The sequence below is a fragment of the Euprymna scolopes genome, chromosome 7 (assembly GCF_053919585.1).
Source record: "Euprymna scolopes isolate OS-2025 chromosome 7, ASM5391958v1, whole genome shotgun sequence".
Lineage (NCBI taxonomy): Eukaryota > Metazoa > Mollusca > Cephalopoda > Sepiida > Sepiolidae > Euprymna > Euprymna scolopes.
The window spans coordinates 157,168,882-157,183,708 of record NC_136488.1 but is presented as its reverse complement, the minus strand read 5'-3'; the positions used below and the strand labels follow the sequence as shown (position 1 = coordinate 157,183,708).

The window sequence follows — 14,827 nt, the reverse complement described above, 5'->3', positions numbered from 1 at the left end:
TTTTTTTACACAGTGATCACCACTTATCAAGGCCCGGAAGCCACTCAGGGATAAGGGTTATTGCAAGTACATTACGTTAGTGAGGAGATTTGCTGAAATGTTTACTTAAGGGGGCGGTTCATTAGAGTTTTTTAGATGATTGATAATTTGTATCATTTGGATTCTTCAGAATACTGTTTTTATCTTGAGTGGTATTTCCACAATGTTTTGACTGATGCAACCTCCGACCTACTTTAGGTATATCTTTTCAAACTCTGATTTTTTTTCTGTCAATTAAATAAAGGATTCTGTTTGAAATTCTATGCAGATTTCAGAGTTTGGCAAAAAGATTCTTGAGTTATACACTTGAAAACAGTTGAAGGTCATAATTGTGTTCAATAGAGTTCGTATTAGAAGATAGAATATAAAAGAGGAGAGTTCATACATTTCTTTATGTAGGCTGGCGTCTTGTTTGGTGTTGATCACAGCTGTTGGGTTTTAGATGAAATATACACGTATGGCAGTTTACAACAGACAATGAAATATACTGAAATCTTGATGAGTGTCTGTAAGAGACCACACATACAACCGTTTATTTTTTATATTTATTTTTATTTCAGTTGCCTCATGTTTCCCCAGGAGTCTGCCTTATGTGTCTGTATCTTCTTTTGTCTTTCAGCCTCCGCTTCTAGGCTGAGTTGGAACAGGCTCTCTCACTTCCCAATCGTTTGCCAAAAACTCCTGGACTGTTCCAAAACAAGTTGATCTGTTCACTTCAAAGGTTCTTACACCGTTCTCAATCTCTTCTGTGATCTTTCTTTTCAACTCTTCGAAGATTCGATCGAGTGTGCTGTCCCAGTAGAACTTTTGATTTTTTGTCTTCAGCAGCTCCCGGAACGGGGCTATTACTTCGGCCTGAGAAAAAGTGCAGGCTACCTGGTTTACCATTCCAAACCAGGATCTTATGCCAGTTATAGTCTTTGGTGTCGGAAAATTTTGTATTGCTTCAGTCATTTTTTAGTGGGTTTTATTCCGTCTTCCGTTATCAAGAACCTGGCAAATTCCACCTCTTTTTCTGCAAAGTGAAGTTTCTGGGGTTACCATTTTTACTGCAGTTATTTATATACTCCATAGTATGCCAAAATGATGTTTCAATAGAGTCGTCCCATAGTATCGTGTCGTCTATACATCTTGTTTTCCTGGGCATATCTACAGTGATATTGTCGAACCTGCGTGTATATGCATCTCTTGACGCTTGGAATCCTTGTGGTGTCTGAAGATAAAGGTATCTACCCCATTCCGTGATGAAGATAGTTGCATCTCTTGCTGATGGGGAGAGGGTTAGGCTATGATAGCCATTCCATGCATTCAAGACAATTTTTCTAGTTTTCGCGGGCACCAGCGATGCCTGGTTGAAAGGAGACAGTGTATGATAGGTTTCTCGTAGGGTAGTGGCGTTGAGCTTTTGTAGGTCTACCATACACCTCGGTGACCCATCGTTTTTTGGTGCAACCACCATTCTGGAGCACCATTTTGTAGGTGTACCCACTGGTACAGGTTCTATGGTGCCCAATGCCACGTCTTGGTTGAGGTCTTCCTTAACTCTTTTCTCCCAATGGTGTGGTACCGGGATTGGGGTGTGAACTGCTGAGGGTTTGACCCCCAGGATGAATGTGATGTCCATGGGTTTTCCTTTCATCGCCTGCAGCCGTTGATGTGGGCATACATTAAATGCACTGGACTCAAAATGCTCCTTTATCCATTGTTCCAATCAGGGTTTGTTTTCTTCCATAGGGGCAAAAGGGATATTGCCCGGCTTAGGTGGGACATTAGTTCTTTGTGGGCACCCACATGGTGCCTTTCCGCCGTTGCTAGTTGCCACATTCTGCTGGGAAGTTGGGTCTGATAGGTTCTCTGGTACCAGACCAAGGTGTGTTAGGGCTGACTCGGACAGGCAGAAATCTGATGTATTTTTTGATGCATATATAATCTGACGCGTTTCCCGTGATCCTACTCTGATTTTAGCAAATATCACGCCTTTTATGTTTAGTAGGTTTTCTGTGATTCCCTGAATTCGGTGACTGGTTGGTACTAGATATTTGTCTGGAAACTTAAGAATTTTTTTGATTTCTGGTCTGCTAGAGCCAGTGTCTGCGATTGCATCAATGCGGTGAGTATGGAGGCCGGCTGGCCCTATGGAGATGCGCTCAAATTCCACATGGGTCTTTGGAATCGGAGTTATCTCTACTGTCAGGGTTGGTGCTGGATCAGGAGTACCTCTTCAGAACTTATTTTTGTTCCAAATAAGGTGCGGCACGACCTTTCGTTTTTTTTTCAGGTTGGCTTCACCTCTCTTTTTTATGTGCCCATCTTGGCAAATCATCCGGTTACAACCCTTTTTGTGTCTTTGGGTAGTGAAAGTTCTGGATTCTGCTCCGACCACTCCTGCTGTAGATCTGTTGCTGGATCTCTGTTTCGGTTTTTGGCAGACTCTTTCAAAATGTCCGGTCAAGCCATAATTGCAACAAGTCATCTTTGCTGCTGGGCAGCCCCCTCGTCCTTTTGAGCCGTCAGGGTGTGAGCTCTTGCCACACCATTTACAGAGTTCAGTGTCTCTTGGAGTTGATGCAATCTGGTTCTCCCGAGGCTGCTGCCTGCAGCCCGACCTCTGTATGCTTGTTGTAGTAGGGTATACACTACTGTGGAGATAGGGGATAGACTTGTCCGTGATCTCTAGGCTGACAAGCCTGTTCAATTTTTCTTCCAGTGTCATAAGCGTCGCAGCCTCCGACAGCACCTTGCTTTGATGCTCCAGGTTTGCCAGCCCTGCCATCATTTGTCCTGTTACCATATTGTTGGAGTACCTGACTTTCCGACCGCACCCTACACCCTATCCTGTTTGGACAAGTCACTGAAAAGTCGCAGAATTTTGCGACTGATCGAAGTCGTGCCACGAAGTCCGTAACTGATTCCCCTTCCTTCTGCCTTACGGAATGGAATTCTTGCCGGTACACTTCTTTGTGTAGGCTTCTGATGGCTACAAGCTTTATGTGTCATAACAGCTGTTCTTCCGTGACGGAGTTCAGTATTTCTACTCCTACAATGTCGAACAACAGCCTGTTTACTTCTGGGGAACAGGCCGCTCTCAGCTCGTTTTTTAACGCTGTTGGCTCCGTCGACCCACACATCTCCTTGTATCTATTCCAGGAGTCAATGAATATCGCCCAGTCACCATCACTTGAGTTCGGTTCTATGGTAGGTCTGTTGGGTCTCCTTGTAAGTAGCTTGCTAGACTGTCTTCCATCTCTTTGCAGGGCGATGTTCTCTTGCTGTAACTCAAGGGTCCATCGCAGTAATATCTGCTGTGTTTGTTCGTCCATATTCCAACGTTGTTGTAGCAGGTTTCCTATATCGGCGACGCCATGTAAAGTGTCGGCAAGATGACGTCTATTTGGAAACACACTCGTTACCGGGAATGTCTTGTTTAAGTATCCCGCTCTTTATTATTCAGTATATTATTCAGTATATTATTCAGTATATTATTCAGTAAATTATTCAGTGTATTATTCAGTAAATTATTCAGTAAATTATTCAGTAAATTATTCAGAAAACCCCCCCAAAAAAATAAAATGGAAGGAGACAGTGTTACTAATGGATCGTTGTTGGAGAGAAAGGAAATATTTCCTGACCTGTAACATATTCCTCCCTCAATCACCAATCAGTAACAAAAAAATGTTTCTGAAAAAAAAAAAGAAGCTTTCTTTACAACTTTTGTTCCATTTTTTTTTATCTGTTTCTATATGCACACAGACAAAAAAAAAACTACACAAAAAACTTTCTTCCTTAAAAGTTTTATTCAAAAAATTTTGATCAAAACTAAAAAAAAGCATCAAAATAAAGCAACATTTTTCCAACCAAAAATTTTTTTCGTGCAAGCAAAAAAAAAAAAAAATGAATATTTCTTCATTAGTAAACTTACTGTAGGTTAATGTTATCTTTTTTTTTTGTAATTATTGTATTTCCATGTTTTTCTGTTTACCATTATCATTTCCTCATAGTGGTTTAACAGTTACGGAAAGGTTGGATGACTGTTTCCAGTTATTCCCGTCATCTACTGTGCACGCCCGAGTAACTTTGTTGAAATCACGAGTTGGTAAATGCAGAAGCATCAAATAACCATGTATTTGACAATATTTTTGAGACAAGGAATTGTTAATATTTACATTATTAATCTGTTTCTGTCTATTATTCTAGTCTCCATTGTTTGGATCATTGCACCTTCCATCTGTTTACAGACGCGTTTTGTTATTCAGGTTATTTAAAAATTAAGCTGTTATTTAATCCAATTTCCATCTTATTTTCCTAAGTTTCTTCACCAGGGATTGAACTTACAAACTTAAGGTAAAATCCACTCCAGTAGAATATCTTAACCAACACATTTAATCTATTTGTTTTTGCATTCTTTGTATTGTTCTGACTACTGTTCTCATCATGATTGTGCTTCTCACAACGTTTCGCCCGATGTAACCTCCAACCATCTTCAGGTGTATCTTCAAAATGTATGTTATTGGTTGGTTGTTTTTTTTTTTTCTAAGGTGCTTGAGTTGTTGGAATTTAAACAGGAAAAGCGTTGAGCCTGTTCCCTTACTTGTATATATCCACATCCATAATTCAGACAATTGCACTTAAGGGAACAGCGAGGATACTAAAAAGAGCTCTCGGTTGGTTTCAATAAAAAAGCGGGGCAATGTTGGCAGCTGGTTTGGCTGCCCCATACCCGGCATTACAATCTTCAAAGGAAGAAAGATAAAAAAAAAAAAAAAAAAGTTTGATAAAATGTTTTTGAATTTTTGAAACAAGGATTGGTATCTTTTTTGTATTATTTGGATGGTTAAATTCTAATGGCTCGGGCACATTAGAAAAACAAAAGCAAACAACGTTTACCAATAACATCCATCGTGAATATACACCTAAAAACAGTCAAAAGTTGTGAAAATAGCAACCAAGATGAGAACTATCTTCCGAACAATCCAAATAATCCAAAAAAATTAGCAATCCTCATCTAAAGACTTCAAAAACCTTCAATCTATCTATATGATACTTTAGCATGATTTTCTGGGATTTATAAACTCTTAGTACAATAGCTTAAATGCTGTGATGATAATAACAACCAAGATAAGCACAACAATTCAAAACATGTTAATAATGAAAATATTAAATCAAGATTATAGTTATAAGGTCTTTATTCAGTATTTATTAATACTTCAGTTAGTACAGGGTTACCTCCCTCTACACACCTCAAACTATAAGATCGTTAATAAAATTCATAATACTTTTTTATAATATGACTATATTTGCTGCATAGACTTCAGCCTTTGTTTACTTAAATATCCAACTGTACAACAGTTTCATCACCGTTTAACGATATGGGAGGGGGGAGCACTTTAATGATCGTTTAATTAGTAAGAGGTGTGATCCTGAATGGGCTTCATACTTACCAGACCTTATTCCCATCTGCAAAGTTTTATCTGCAGTTATCTCAAAGGTAATGTCTGTTCAAACAATCCCTAAACCAGCCATTCTGAACCTTTCCTCCATCATTGACGCCTCAGGTTTATGTAGTTCTCCATTTATCTCCTATCTCCCATACAAAAAAATCTGTAACCATCATAAAGTGACAGAAAAATAAGAAGCTCAAGGAGAACCTTTTTTATTGTTTAATTCTTTAGGTTTTGTATAAAACCAGTATTATATACATTTGTATCACAAAAATAAAGAAAATCAAACGTTTTCTAAATAGAAAATTATGAAGTTAGTTTGGATTATGTTTCTTAGGTATGACACAACCTGAAAAGAAATAATGGTTCTTTTGCATTTACCGACCCACGGTTTTCACACAGTTTCTCAGGTGTGCTCGACCGCTGGCAGGAATAACCAAAAGAGGGCTGCAAAACGTTAAACCTCTACAAGAAAATTATGATGATAAACATCAAAAACATGGAAATATAATAAATAAGATTACAAACATGTATCTAATCCAACCCTAACCCTAACCCAACCCTAACCCTAACCCTAACTCTAAACCCTAAACCCTAACCTATGTGATTAAAATTAATTTTTTATTTCTTCCAATTTATGAAAAAGTAGCCTTCATAGATTCGTATTAGCTAAAAACAGACAATGCATTCATTAAAAGTTGAAGAACGCTCTGACAACCTTTTCTGGTTATTTCCATGAGTTGCCAAGCAAGCCCGAGCCCACTTTGTGGAAACTGTGGGTTGGTAAATGCAGAAGCACCAAAATAATTATTTTTAAATTATCAGATACTTTAATTATTTAACCCTGACTATATAATTTTTTACCTCCAAGGGTAAATTTATCCCTGGTTGAGAATTTCTGCCCTATACTATTCCTGAACTGAAAAGAGCTATCACAAACCAAATCAGGGCAGTGTCAGGATTCATCATTAGTGGTTCTGCTGTCTAACAACATTGGCAACCAGGGTTCCCTAAATTGTAGAGTCATGGTAATCTCAGGAAGACAAGTAAAGATGTTAGTTTCCCATTGCTTTTAGTCTTGATTCGGAGACATATCTCCCTGATACCAACCTGGAAATTTTAGTCTTGATTCGGGGACATATCTCCCAGATACCAACCTGGAAATTTATAAGACTTAGTGCAATACATACAGCGCCTAGTCTTCCCAAATGGTCATCCATCTGGTACTGGCTGAGCTCATCGTTGCTTAACTTCAATGATCAGGTGAGAACCAGTGTGTCAACATGATTGTGTCGTATATATTGTCAGGGTTAGGGTATCAAAATTATTGACAATTTTGCATGTGTCTAATTGTCTGCTTATCATTGAATGGGAATGAAACAAAGACTGTTGGACATTAATAAATAAAACTTGGTGGACAAGTCAGGCATAAATTGATGTTTATTTATACCAAATGTGGTTACATTTAAAAAAGGAGTGTTAATTTTATTAACGATTTCATGAGTGGCACTTTTTTTTATGCCATAGAACATATAATTTTGTTTATTTTACATCTGCTTCTGTTTTATTTTTATATCAATAGAAAAATCCACCCACAGAAAAAAAGAAGAAGTTTTTGTCAGAACAATAAACACAGACAGGCAATAATTGACCTGAATGTTGATTATTAAATTATCTTTAGTAATTAGTTTTCAAGGTCTGATGGAAGCTATTTCATAAACTGACAATTGAATTATTTTAAGATTTTCTTCGCTTAAGGAAAAAGATTCATTGAACCCCCCCTCCTCTCTCTCTCTCTCTGCCGTAAGAGCAGTTTCGACAGAGAAACATTCATTCACTTTATAAATAACATATGACGATTTCAAAAACATAACATGGCGACCATCCCACCCACGCGTAATTGACTGCATCTATTGCTGAAAGTATTTCAAAGAGAATTGAATTGTTTGGTACATTTTTTTTTTTTTTTTTCTGGTATAGCTAAAAATAACAGAAAGCTGTCTCGCGAGACTATTATTCTCATACAATACCTTCGTTGATAACGGGAAAATTCCGGTGAATAAAAAATGACGTCTAAATATGTCATTGGTTTATAAATAGTATTCAAGGACTAATGAAGATCCCTTTTGCTTTTAATGATAAACGACACCTAAAATATCTTGAATGTCTTTAAAAAGAACTTGTGTTTCTATTAATGGACGTGTAGTCTAGTAATAGCTTACTTTACATGAATGGAGAAGGAATTAATGAATGCGATTTCATTCTGCATGCACTTTTAGCATCTCTTACATAATTGCTAGCTATCCCTTCATGATTTAGGTATGAGCAATTGCTTGAGGGTCGATACAAAAGGGGTAACAAGTATAGACTTCTTTATTTAAAAACCTTCGGCAACCACATAACTCTCGCTTCCCTTATTTTGTCCTTTAGTCCTCACATTCCATGTTTCTGACAAAGAGGAAAGAATTGCTGTTTTCTGGGTCAGAATCTATTCATCTAACACTTATCATCGAGTTTTTAACCTTGAAGTAGTAATTTTTTTTTAGCTCCTTACACCAAGTGGCTCCATGCCTTTTCTGGTGCGATTTCCATTAAAAAAAATATAAATAATACATGGGAAGCCTTCCGTTGGATTAATTTGGGTCTCAATCTATAAATCTTATTTTTATATGGAGTGAAACGATAAATTTGTCGCCCTAAAGAAAACAAAACTACAGCTTTATTTTAAAACTTTTATTGAAAAAATCAATTCAGATAACTTGATTATGTAGTAGAGCTGACATCTATTCAATGTAGCCTCCTTCGCCTCAATCACCACCTCGATATGAGTCTGGAACTGGGAGCATGCCTTTTCTATAAGTGCCAGCAGAGCTCGGTGAATACTCGCAGATAGCAAAAGTCAGGCTGGCTTTGGTGCTGTGGGAGGTCATGTTGTTGATGTTCTCGACATATGACCAAACGAAGCAGTCCAGTGGGTTCAGGTCGAGGGCAGAGGGAGGGGGGCATGTAAGAGAAGGGTACAAAGTCATAACACTCCTTCTGAAGCCAAGCATGGGTTTCTTTGGACTTGTGGACTGATGCCGAATCCTGCTGCCACACCTAGGGTCTGCCAGCGTCCACGTGATTGCATCAGGGAATCACCACACTCTTCAGCACATCCAGATACACTTTGGTGTTGACTTTCAAGCCGACTTTGAAGATATGAAGTGTCATGATGAGGCCCTCACTTGAAACCATACCAAAGACCATAACCGTGGCCGGAAACTGTTTTCAGCATCCTGGGTATGTCTCTGTTATTTGTGCCAATCGAGCGCTGCATTTTGAGGATGCTGGCAATGGTCCTGTTGCCATAACTTGGATCAGTAGAAAGCATGAATTGTACAGTAGCGCATCTCTGATCTCGCTTGTTGAACATTGTGTCACTTTCAAACATTGAGAAGACGCCTAACACTCTTGGGATTTGTACACAACTGGCCAGTGGATGGTCTGCAACAAAAAAAAAAACAGTTTTCATCAAATAGAAATGGAATCATGTCATCTTTTCTATGAAGATAATTTTATCGTTCCACACTGTACTTTTGACATTTCATTCCAACACCTTTTCATACGTTATACTTGCTGAGATACTTATATATATGTATATAGGTAGGGGATTATAACTATACTAGCAGAGAGACCCAACGTTACCTGGGATTGAATGATGTTCAACAAATGTCCCACACTTCCATTACATTTATTGTTATTGAAATCAGTAAATTACTCATTTTTCAATGAAATTGATCTAATCTGGGACCCATCACGATGGACCGAAAGGAAAATTCACATACCTCCCAACAGTGACATTATCTACAATACATTGTAGTACAATACATAATTAGTCCATGATACATTGTAGTCTACATTGCACTGTAAAAAACTTACTGTGGATTTTCTAAAATTATTTTTCTATAATGACTTAAATTAAAGTTTACAATCCAAAAGTCAAGTATCATGGTTGAAAGATTCATTTGGAACATGTCTCTGTCTTATCAAAAAGCCTACTATTGATTTTATGTGCCATGGCCCTTCTGCTTGTGCCATGATAAAACTTCTCAGATACACTTATGATGTTAAGCTGTGTAAGGGTGTTAACTTTAGTCAAAATCAGACTGTTCCTTTAATCAGATTTTTTCGATTATTGATTTTTGAAACTTATAAGAGGCATTCTGATAGAAAATCTAAGAACATATATGTGAAATTAAAAAATAATTATCCTAGATGTTTCAGAGTCCATAGGAAACAGACTCACACACACACATACAAACACATATACAGACAAAGTGCCTTTTATATATAAGTAAAGATTTTAAAGATTATATTATTGACATGTCTTTATATAGCTTTACTAAACCAAATATTAACCTGTATAATTATCTAATTCTCTAATATAAAAAATTCAGTCGGTTGAATTCCCCAAGTTAAACCTAAATAACAATGTATTTGATACATCAATATTTGATTCAGATTAGCTATTTCCGTCTTTTCATAGGTAACATATAGGCAAAGTGAAAGAAAATGATCACTGAGTTCTTAGAATGTGTTAATCAAGTTTTGAAAATGATGTTTATGACAACGATTTCATGTGGACTGAAGAAATAATAATATTTCAACTTGCAATCAAGCTGTCTGACAATTTAAAAATAATTCAATGGATTGCTAGGCATTGGTTGATAGTCAATTCTTGAATGTTTAAAATCTGTAATTCACCATGTACATGAAACTGTTAATTGGCAGTCAGTTGATGGTTGGAGGTAAAAATGTTGTAAAGATCGATTTCGTTGTTCAATACAAAAAATATTTTTCAGCAAAGTAAACTTTCCTTACAAACAATTATCTGTATAATTTATATATAGAATAAAGATTTCTTTTAGTTTCAGTTTTTACATAGTGGACGTTTTCTTTCTAGGCTGTTGTGTATAAACATTACCTTCTTAATGGTGCAGCATTAGCAGTGTCAGAAATTTCGTGAAAATAGTGAATAATTCCACCCCATCTTTCCAAGCTTATAACTCCTCGAAAAATGTAATTCAAGCCCTAATTTTTTTTTCAATTAAAGGAGCAAGGACCAAGGTTTTATTAAAAAAAAAAACAAAAAAAAAAACAATGTGTTTTTTTTTTTTAAAAAAAGGTTTTAAACTTCGGACTTTACAGGTAAATTTCTAAACAAGCGATTTTTTTGTTTGTTGTAAATTTGAATATATTATTTATTGACCTTTTCTCTTCAATTTGTGATATATAAAACTCCCCGACATAAATTAATTATTTACTTTTTAATAGACATTTTAAAATGAGAGGCGTGAATTATTCGACCCCCTGTCTTTCCAAGCTTATAACTCCTCGAAAAATGTAATTCAAGCCCTAATTTTTTTTTCAATTAAAGGAGCAAGGACCAAGGTTTCATTAAAAAAAAAAAAAGACAAAAAAAAACAATGTGTTCTTATAAAATAAGGTTTTAAACTTCGGACTTTACAGGTAAATTTCTAAAAAAGCGATTTTTTTTGTTTTAAATTTGAATATATTATTTATTGACCTTTTCTCTTCAATTTGTGATATATAAAACTCCCCGACATAAATTAATTATTTACTTTTTAATAGACATTTCAAAATGGGTGACACTTGGGGGGGGGCGTGAATTTAAAAAAAAACGTTTGTCTAAAATATTATATTCGGTTTATTGGAAAGAACATAAAATTTCACATTGACCCTGAAAATATCGTAAAAATAGAATCAATAGAAAAATTTTGATAGATTTTTAAAGTTTAAAAATTGAAAAATATTGAGTTCGGAAAATTCATTACTGTTTAAAAAAAAAAAAAAATTTCTATTACTTTTAAAACAACTGTAATAGTTTATTTTGGAAGTATAATCCATAAAGAAAATAAATAACCCACTTTTAACAGAAATTACGAGATTTTTATATTGTATTCGCAGTTTCGTGTTAGGGGTGTCAAAAATTCCTACAAAAATTCTGATACTGCTAGTGCAGCATGTTCTTCACATTAAAATCATATAACTTGCTTCAGTTTGTTTTAGAAAATAGTTATTCCAGCTAGGAAATTTATTAGTTTGATGGAATCATATATATATATATATATATATATATATATATATATATATATATATATATATATATATATTGATATTGATATAATTTCTATTTTTTCTGAACAGTATGAACATGAAAAGATTCAATTTTGACATATTAATAATTCAATTCTTTCTGCATAACAAAGCAGATCTGTAAAAAATATGCCAAAATTTTAAATGCTGAAAGAATTTGATAAGAAAAATAAATATTTTGAATTTCCAATGTAGCTATACTGGTATTATATATATATATATATATATATATATATATATATATATATATATATATATATATAAAGCTGAACGTCTGTGTGTGTGTCTGGTCATGAATAGGCTCCTATATAGTTGACTATTATAATACATATAATCATATATAATTCATACATATATCACATATAATGATAGAAGATGTATCGAGACACAGGAATGGGTATGTTTGATCTGGCATAATGATGATTCATTAAAATTGTGGGGTCTGAGTACGTGCCTGTCCACAAAGTATGGAAATAAAAAATTAAAAAAAAACGTCTACAAGTGTTTTTGATATAGATGTACATAAGAATACTTTGATAAGTATGTTTTAATTTAAATAGGGATGGTATAATAAAATTGTGGGGTCTGCGTTCAGGCCTGGCCTCCATAGAATGGAAATAGGCACAAACTTTAATAAAGACTTTTCATATCTATCTGCGTAAGTATACTTTGATAATTATGTTTCAGTTTGAAGAAATATGGTATAATAAAATTATGCGATGTTCGTCTGTGCCTGATCTCCATAGAATGGAAATATATCACAAAGTTTAACAAGGTTTTTTAATATAGATCCACAAAATATTGTGATAAGTGTTTCAGTGTGAACAGATATGGTATAATAAATTATGGGGTTTATTTATTTTATTTTTACGTTCATCATATTTTGCTTTGGTTTTGATACCCCAAATTCGAAGCTATCTCTTTACAACCCTTCCTTTTCATAACCTATCATACTTTCATAAATCAGTGTCCATTTTCTGTAGGCTGTTTTTGAACCCAGTCAATGACGGGTACTTTTGCTAGTATATATATATATATATATATATATATATATATATATATATATATATACTAGCAAGTGTGCCCGTCGTTGACTAGGTTCAAATATATATATATATATATATATATATATATATAAACCTTAATTGAACACAAATTGCTATTTTACACACATACTGTTTGTTCTTGATTTTATTTTTTTAAGTAATGAACAATTAAGACTGAACTGCAAATTCGGATGTTTCTGAGAAAGGAGGAAGAATTGCTGTTTTCTGTCTAGGTCGAATCCATCCATCTAACACTTATTGTTGGCTAATTTTTTACCTTGAACTAGTCTTTAATTTTTTAGCTCTTTACATCAAGTGGCTTCATACCTTGTCTGGAGTGTTTCCATTAAAGAATACTCTTTTCAAAAATTATTATCATGAAGATAATTCTAATAGCTAATTTTATAGGCTGTGACAAAGTTATTTGAGACCAATCACTTCTCTTCCATAGGAAAACCTGTTCTTAAAATATTATTATACCTCCACTAATGACTAAAATTGTTTATTTCTTGTTGTTTCAGATGTGTCAAGATTGCATGGTATAATAAGTAATCTACAAAAACAAGCAAGTTATATGGCAAAAGTTGAAGGTAAAGAAAAACATTGCTTAGGTTGAAATTTTTAGTTATAGTCAGCTCACATACTTCCTAACTTCTGGTGTGGCTGCTACTGGAAATGGTGACAAGGCAAATCAGTTCCTTCTCTTTTATTATTCTTTTATATTTCTATTGTAAAGCGATCTAAGAAAAGGACATTATTGAAAAATATACAATAAAAACAAACAAAAATATACAATAAAAACAAACAAAATTATACAATAAAAACAAACAAAATTGTACAATAAAAACAAAAAAATTATAAAAGAGATAAAAATAACACAATTAGTCTTTATTTGTACTTTTCATAACAAAATTAAAAAATACAAGTTTTTATTTCATTGGAAATTTTATAAGAAATATGTTTATAAAATTGTAAAAATACGTGTTTTTTTAATGTTAAAAAGAAGTTTTTTATTTGAAATTATATAATAAGTATGTTTATGAAAGTATAAAAATAACATTATTGCAATCAAAATAATAAAATTTTAAACATGATAAAAAACGTATCCAATACATAATATTCCCAAAATAATTTTCAAAGATTCTAAAAAGTGTTTTCAATAATTCTGAAAAAAGAAAAACAAACTAATTTCTATAATTCTTAATTAAAATAAGACTGGAAAAACTTTTCAATGATTATTAAATAAAAAAGAAAGATTGGAAAAACGTAATAAAAACGAGTACATGCACAGGGAAGATATAAGCATGAGAGAAAAAAGCGAAGAAACTGATTTGCCTTGTCACCACTTCCGGTAGCAGTCACGTCAGAAGTTAGGAAGTATATTGACTGACTATAACCAAATGTTTTTTCTTTTTAATTTTTTAAAAATAATTCTTTTAATCACATTCATAGCATTAACTAAGATTATCTATTATCACATAAAAATATGCGTGCATGTGAGGTTGTTATTTATAGCTATAGTTTCAGCCAGTTTTTTTTTGTTATTGTATAGGTTATAGCTAGTGATGGAATAATTCCAATATTTTTTCTGATTCCGATACAATTACCGATTCTGTTCTAAATCCTGATTCTGATGTGACACTATGTTCATTGAGTGCTCGAGAGGTTAGGAAACGAACGAAGGATGACAAAAGAAAAGGAAGTAGTGAGTAATAAAAGAACTTATCAATAGACACTGGATTGGAATTTGTTCTTAATGCAGATAAAGAGAAATAAGGGTAGAGTTTAAATTAATTTGTGACAAATAGTGATAGCAAAAAGGATCGAACAACAGGAACAACATTTGACAGGAGGGGGGGGGTCAGTTGAACGCTTAATCAGGTTAGGTCTGAACGCCAAGGTGCACAGTTGGATTTTGGATATGGCTGAGAGCAGTTGGTTGCTCGGAGGTTCTCCAAGGAAGCTAGAGAGATGAACCGACAGCAATAGATGTACTCAGCCTCGCTAGAACGTGCATATAAATTAGCATATAGAAACACACACACCAGAGTTCAACCGACATATATTCTCCAAGGAAGCTGGAAAGTTGAACCGACAGCAATAGATGTACCCAGCTTTGCTAGAACGTGCACATAAATTAGCATG

At 34.3% G+C, this 14,827-nt stretch overlaps 1 protein-coding gene across 3 annotated transcripts in view; it reads left to right on the top strand.

Moving 5' to 3' along the window:
• The window catches only part of LOC145280097 (uncharacterized), a 166,794-nt gene that overhangs the window by 7,711 nt on the left and 144,256 nt on the right, over window positions 1-14,827 (top strand). For 2 of the 3 annotated variants that reach the window (XM_080131824.1, XM_080131822.1), the window contains exon 3: window positions 13,204-13,272. The exons of the other annotated variant lie outside the window; for it this stretch is intronic. In XM_080131824.1, coding sequence (XP_079987950.1) covers window positions 13,204-13,272 — 69 coding nt within the window. The remainder of the gene's footprint in view (window positions 1-13,203; window positions 13,273-14,827) is intronic. 3 annotated transcript variants of the gene reach the window in all.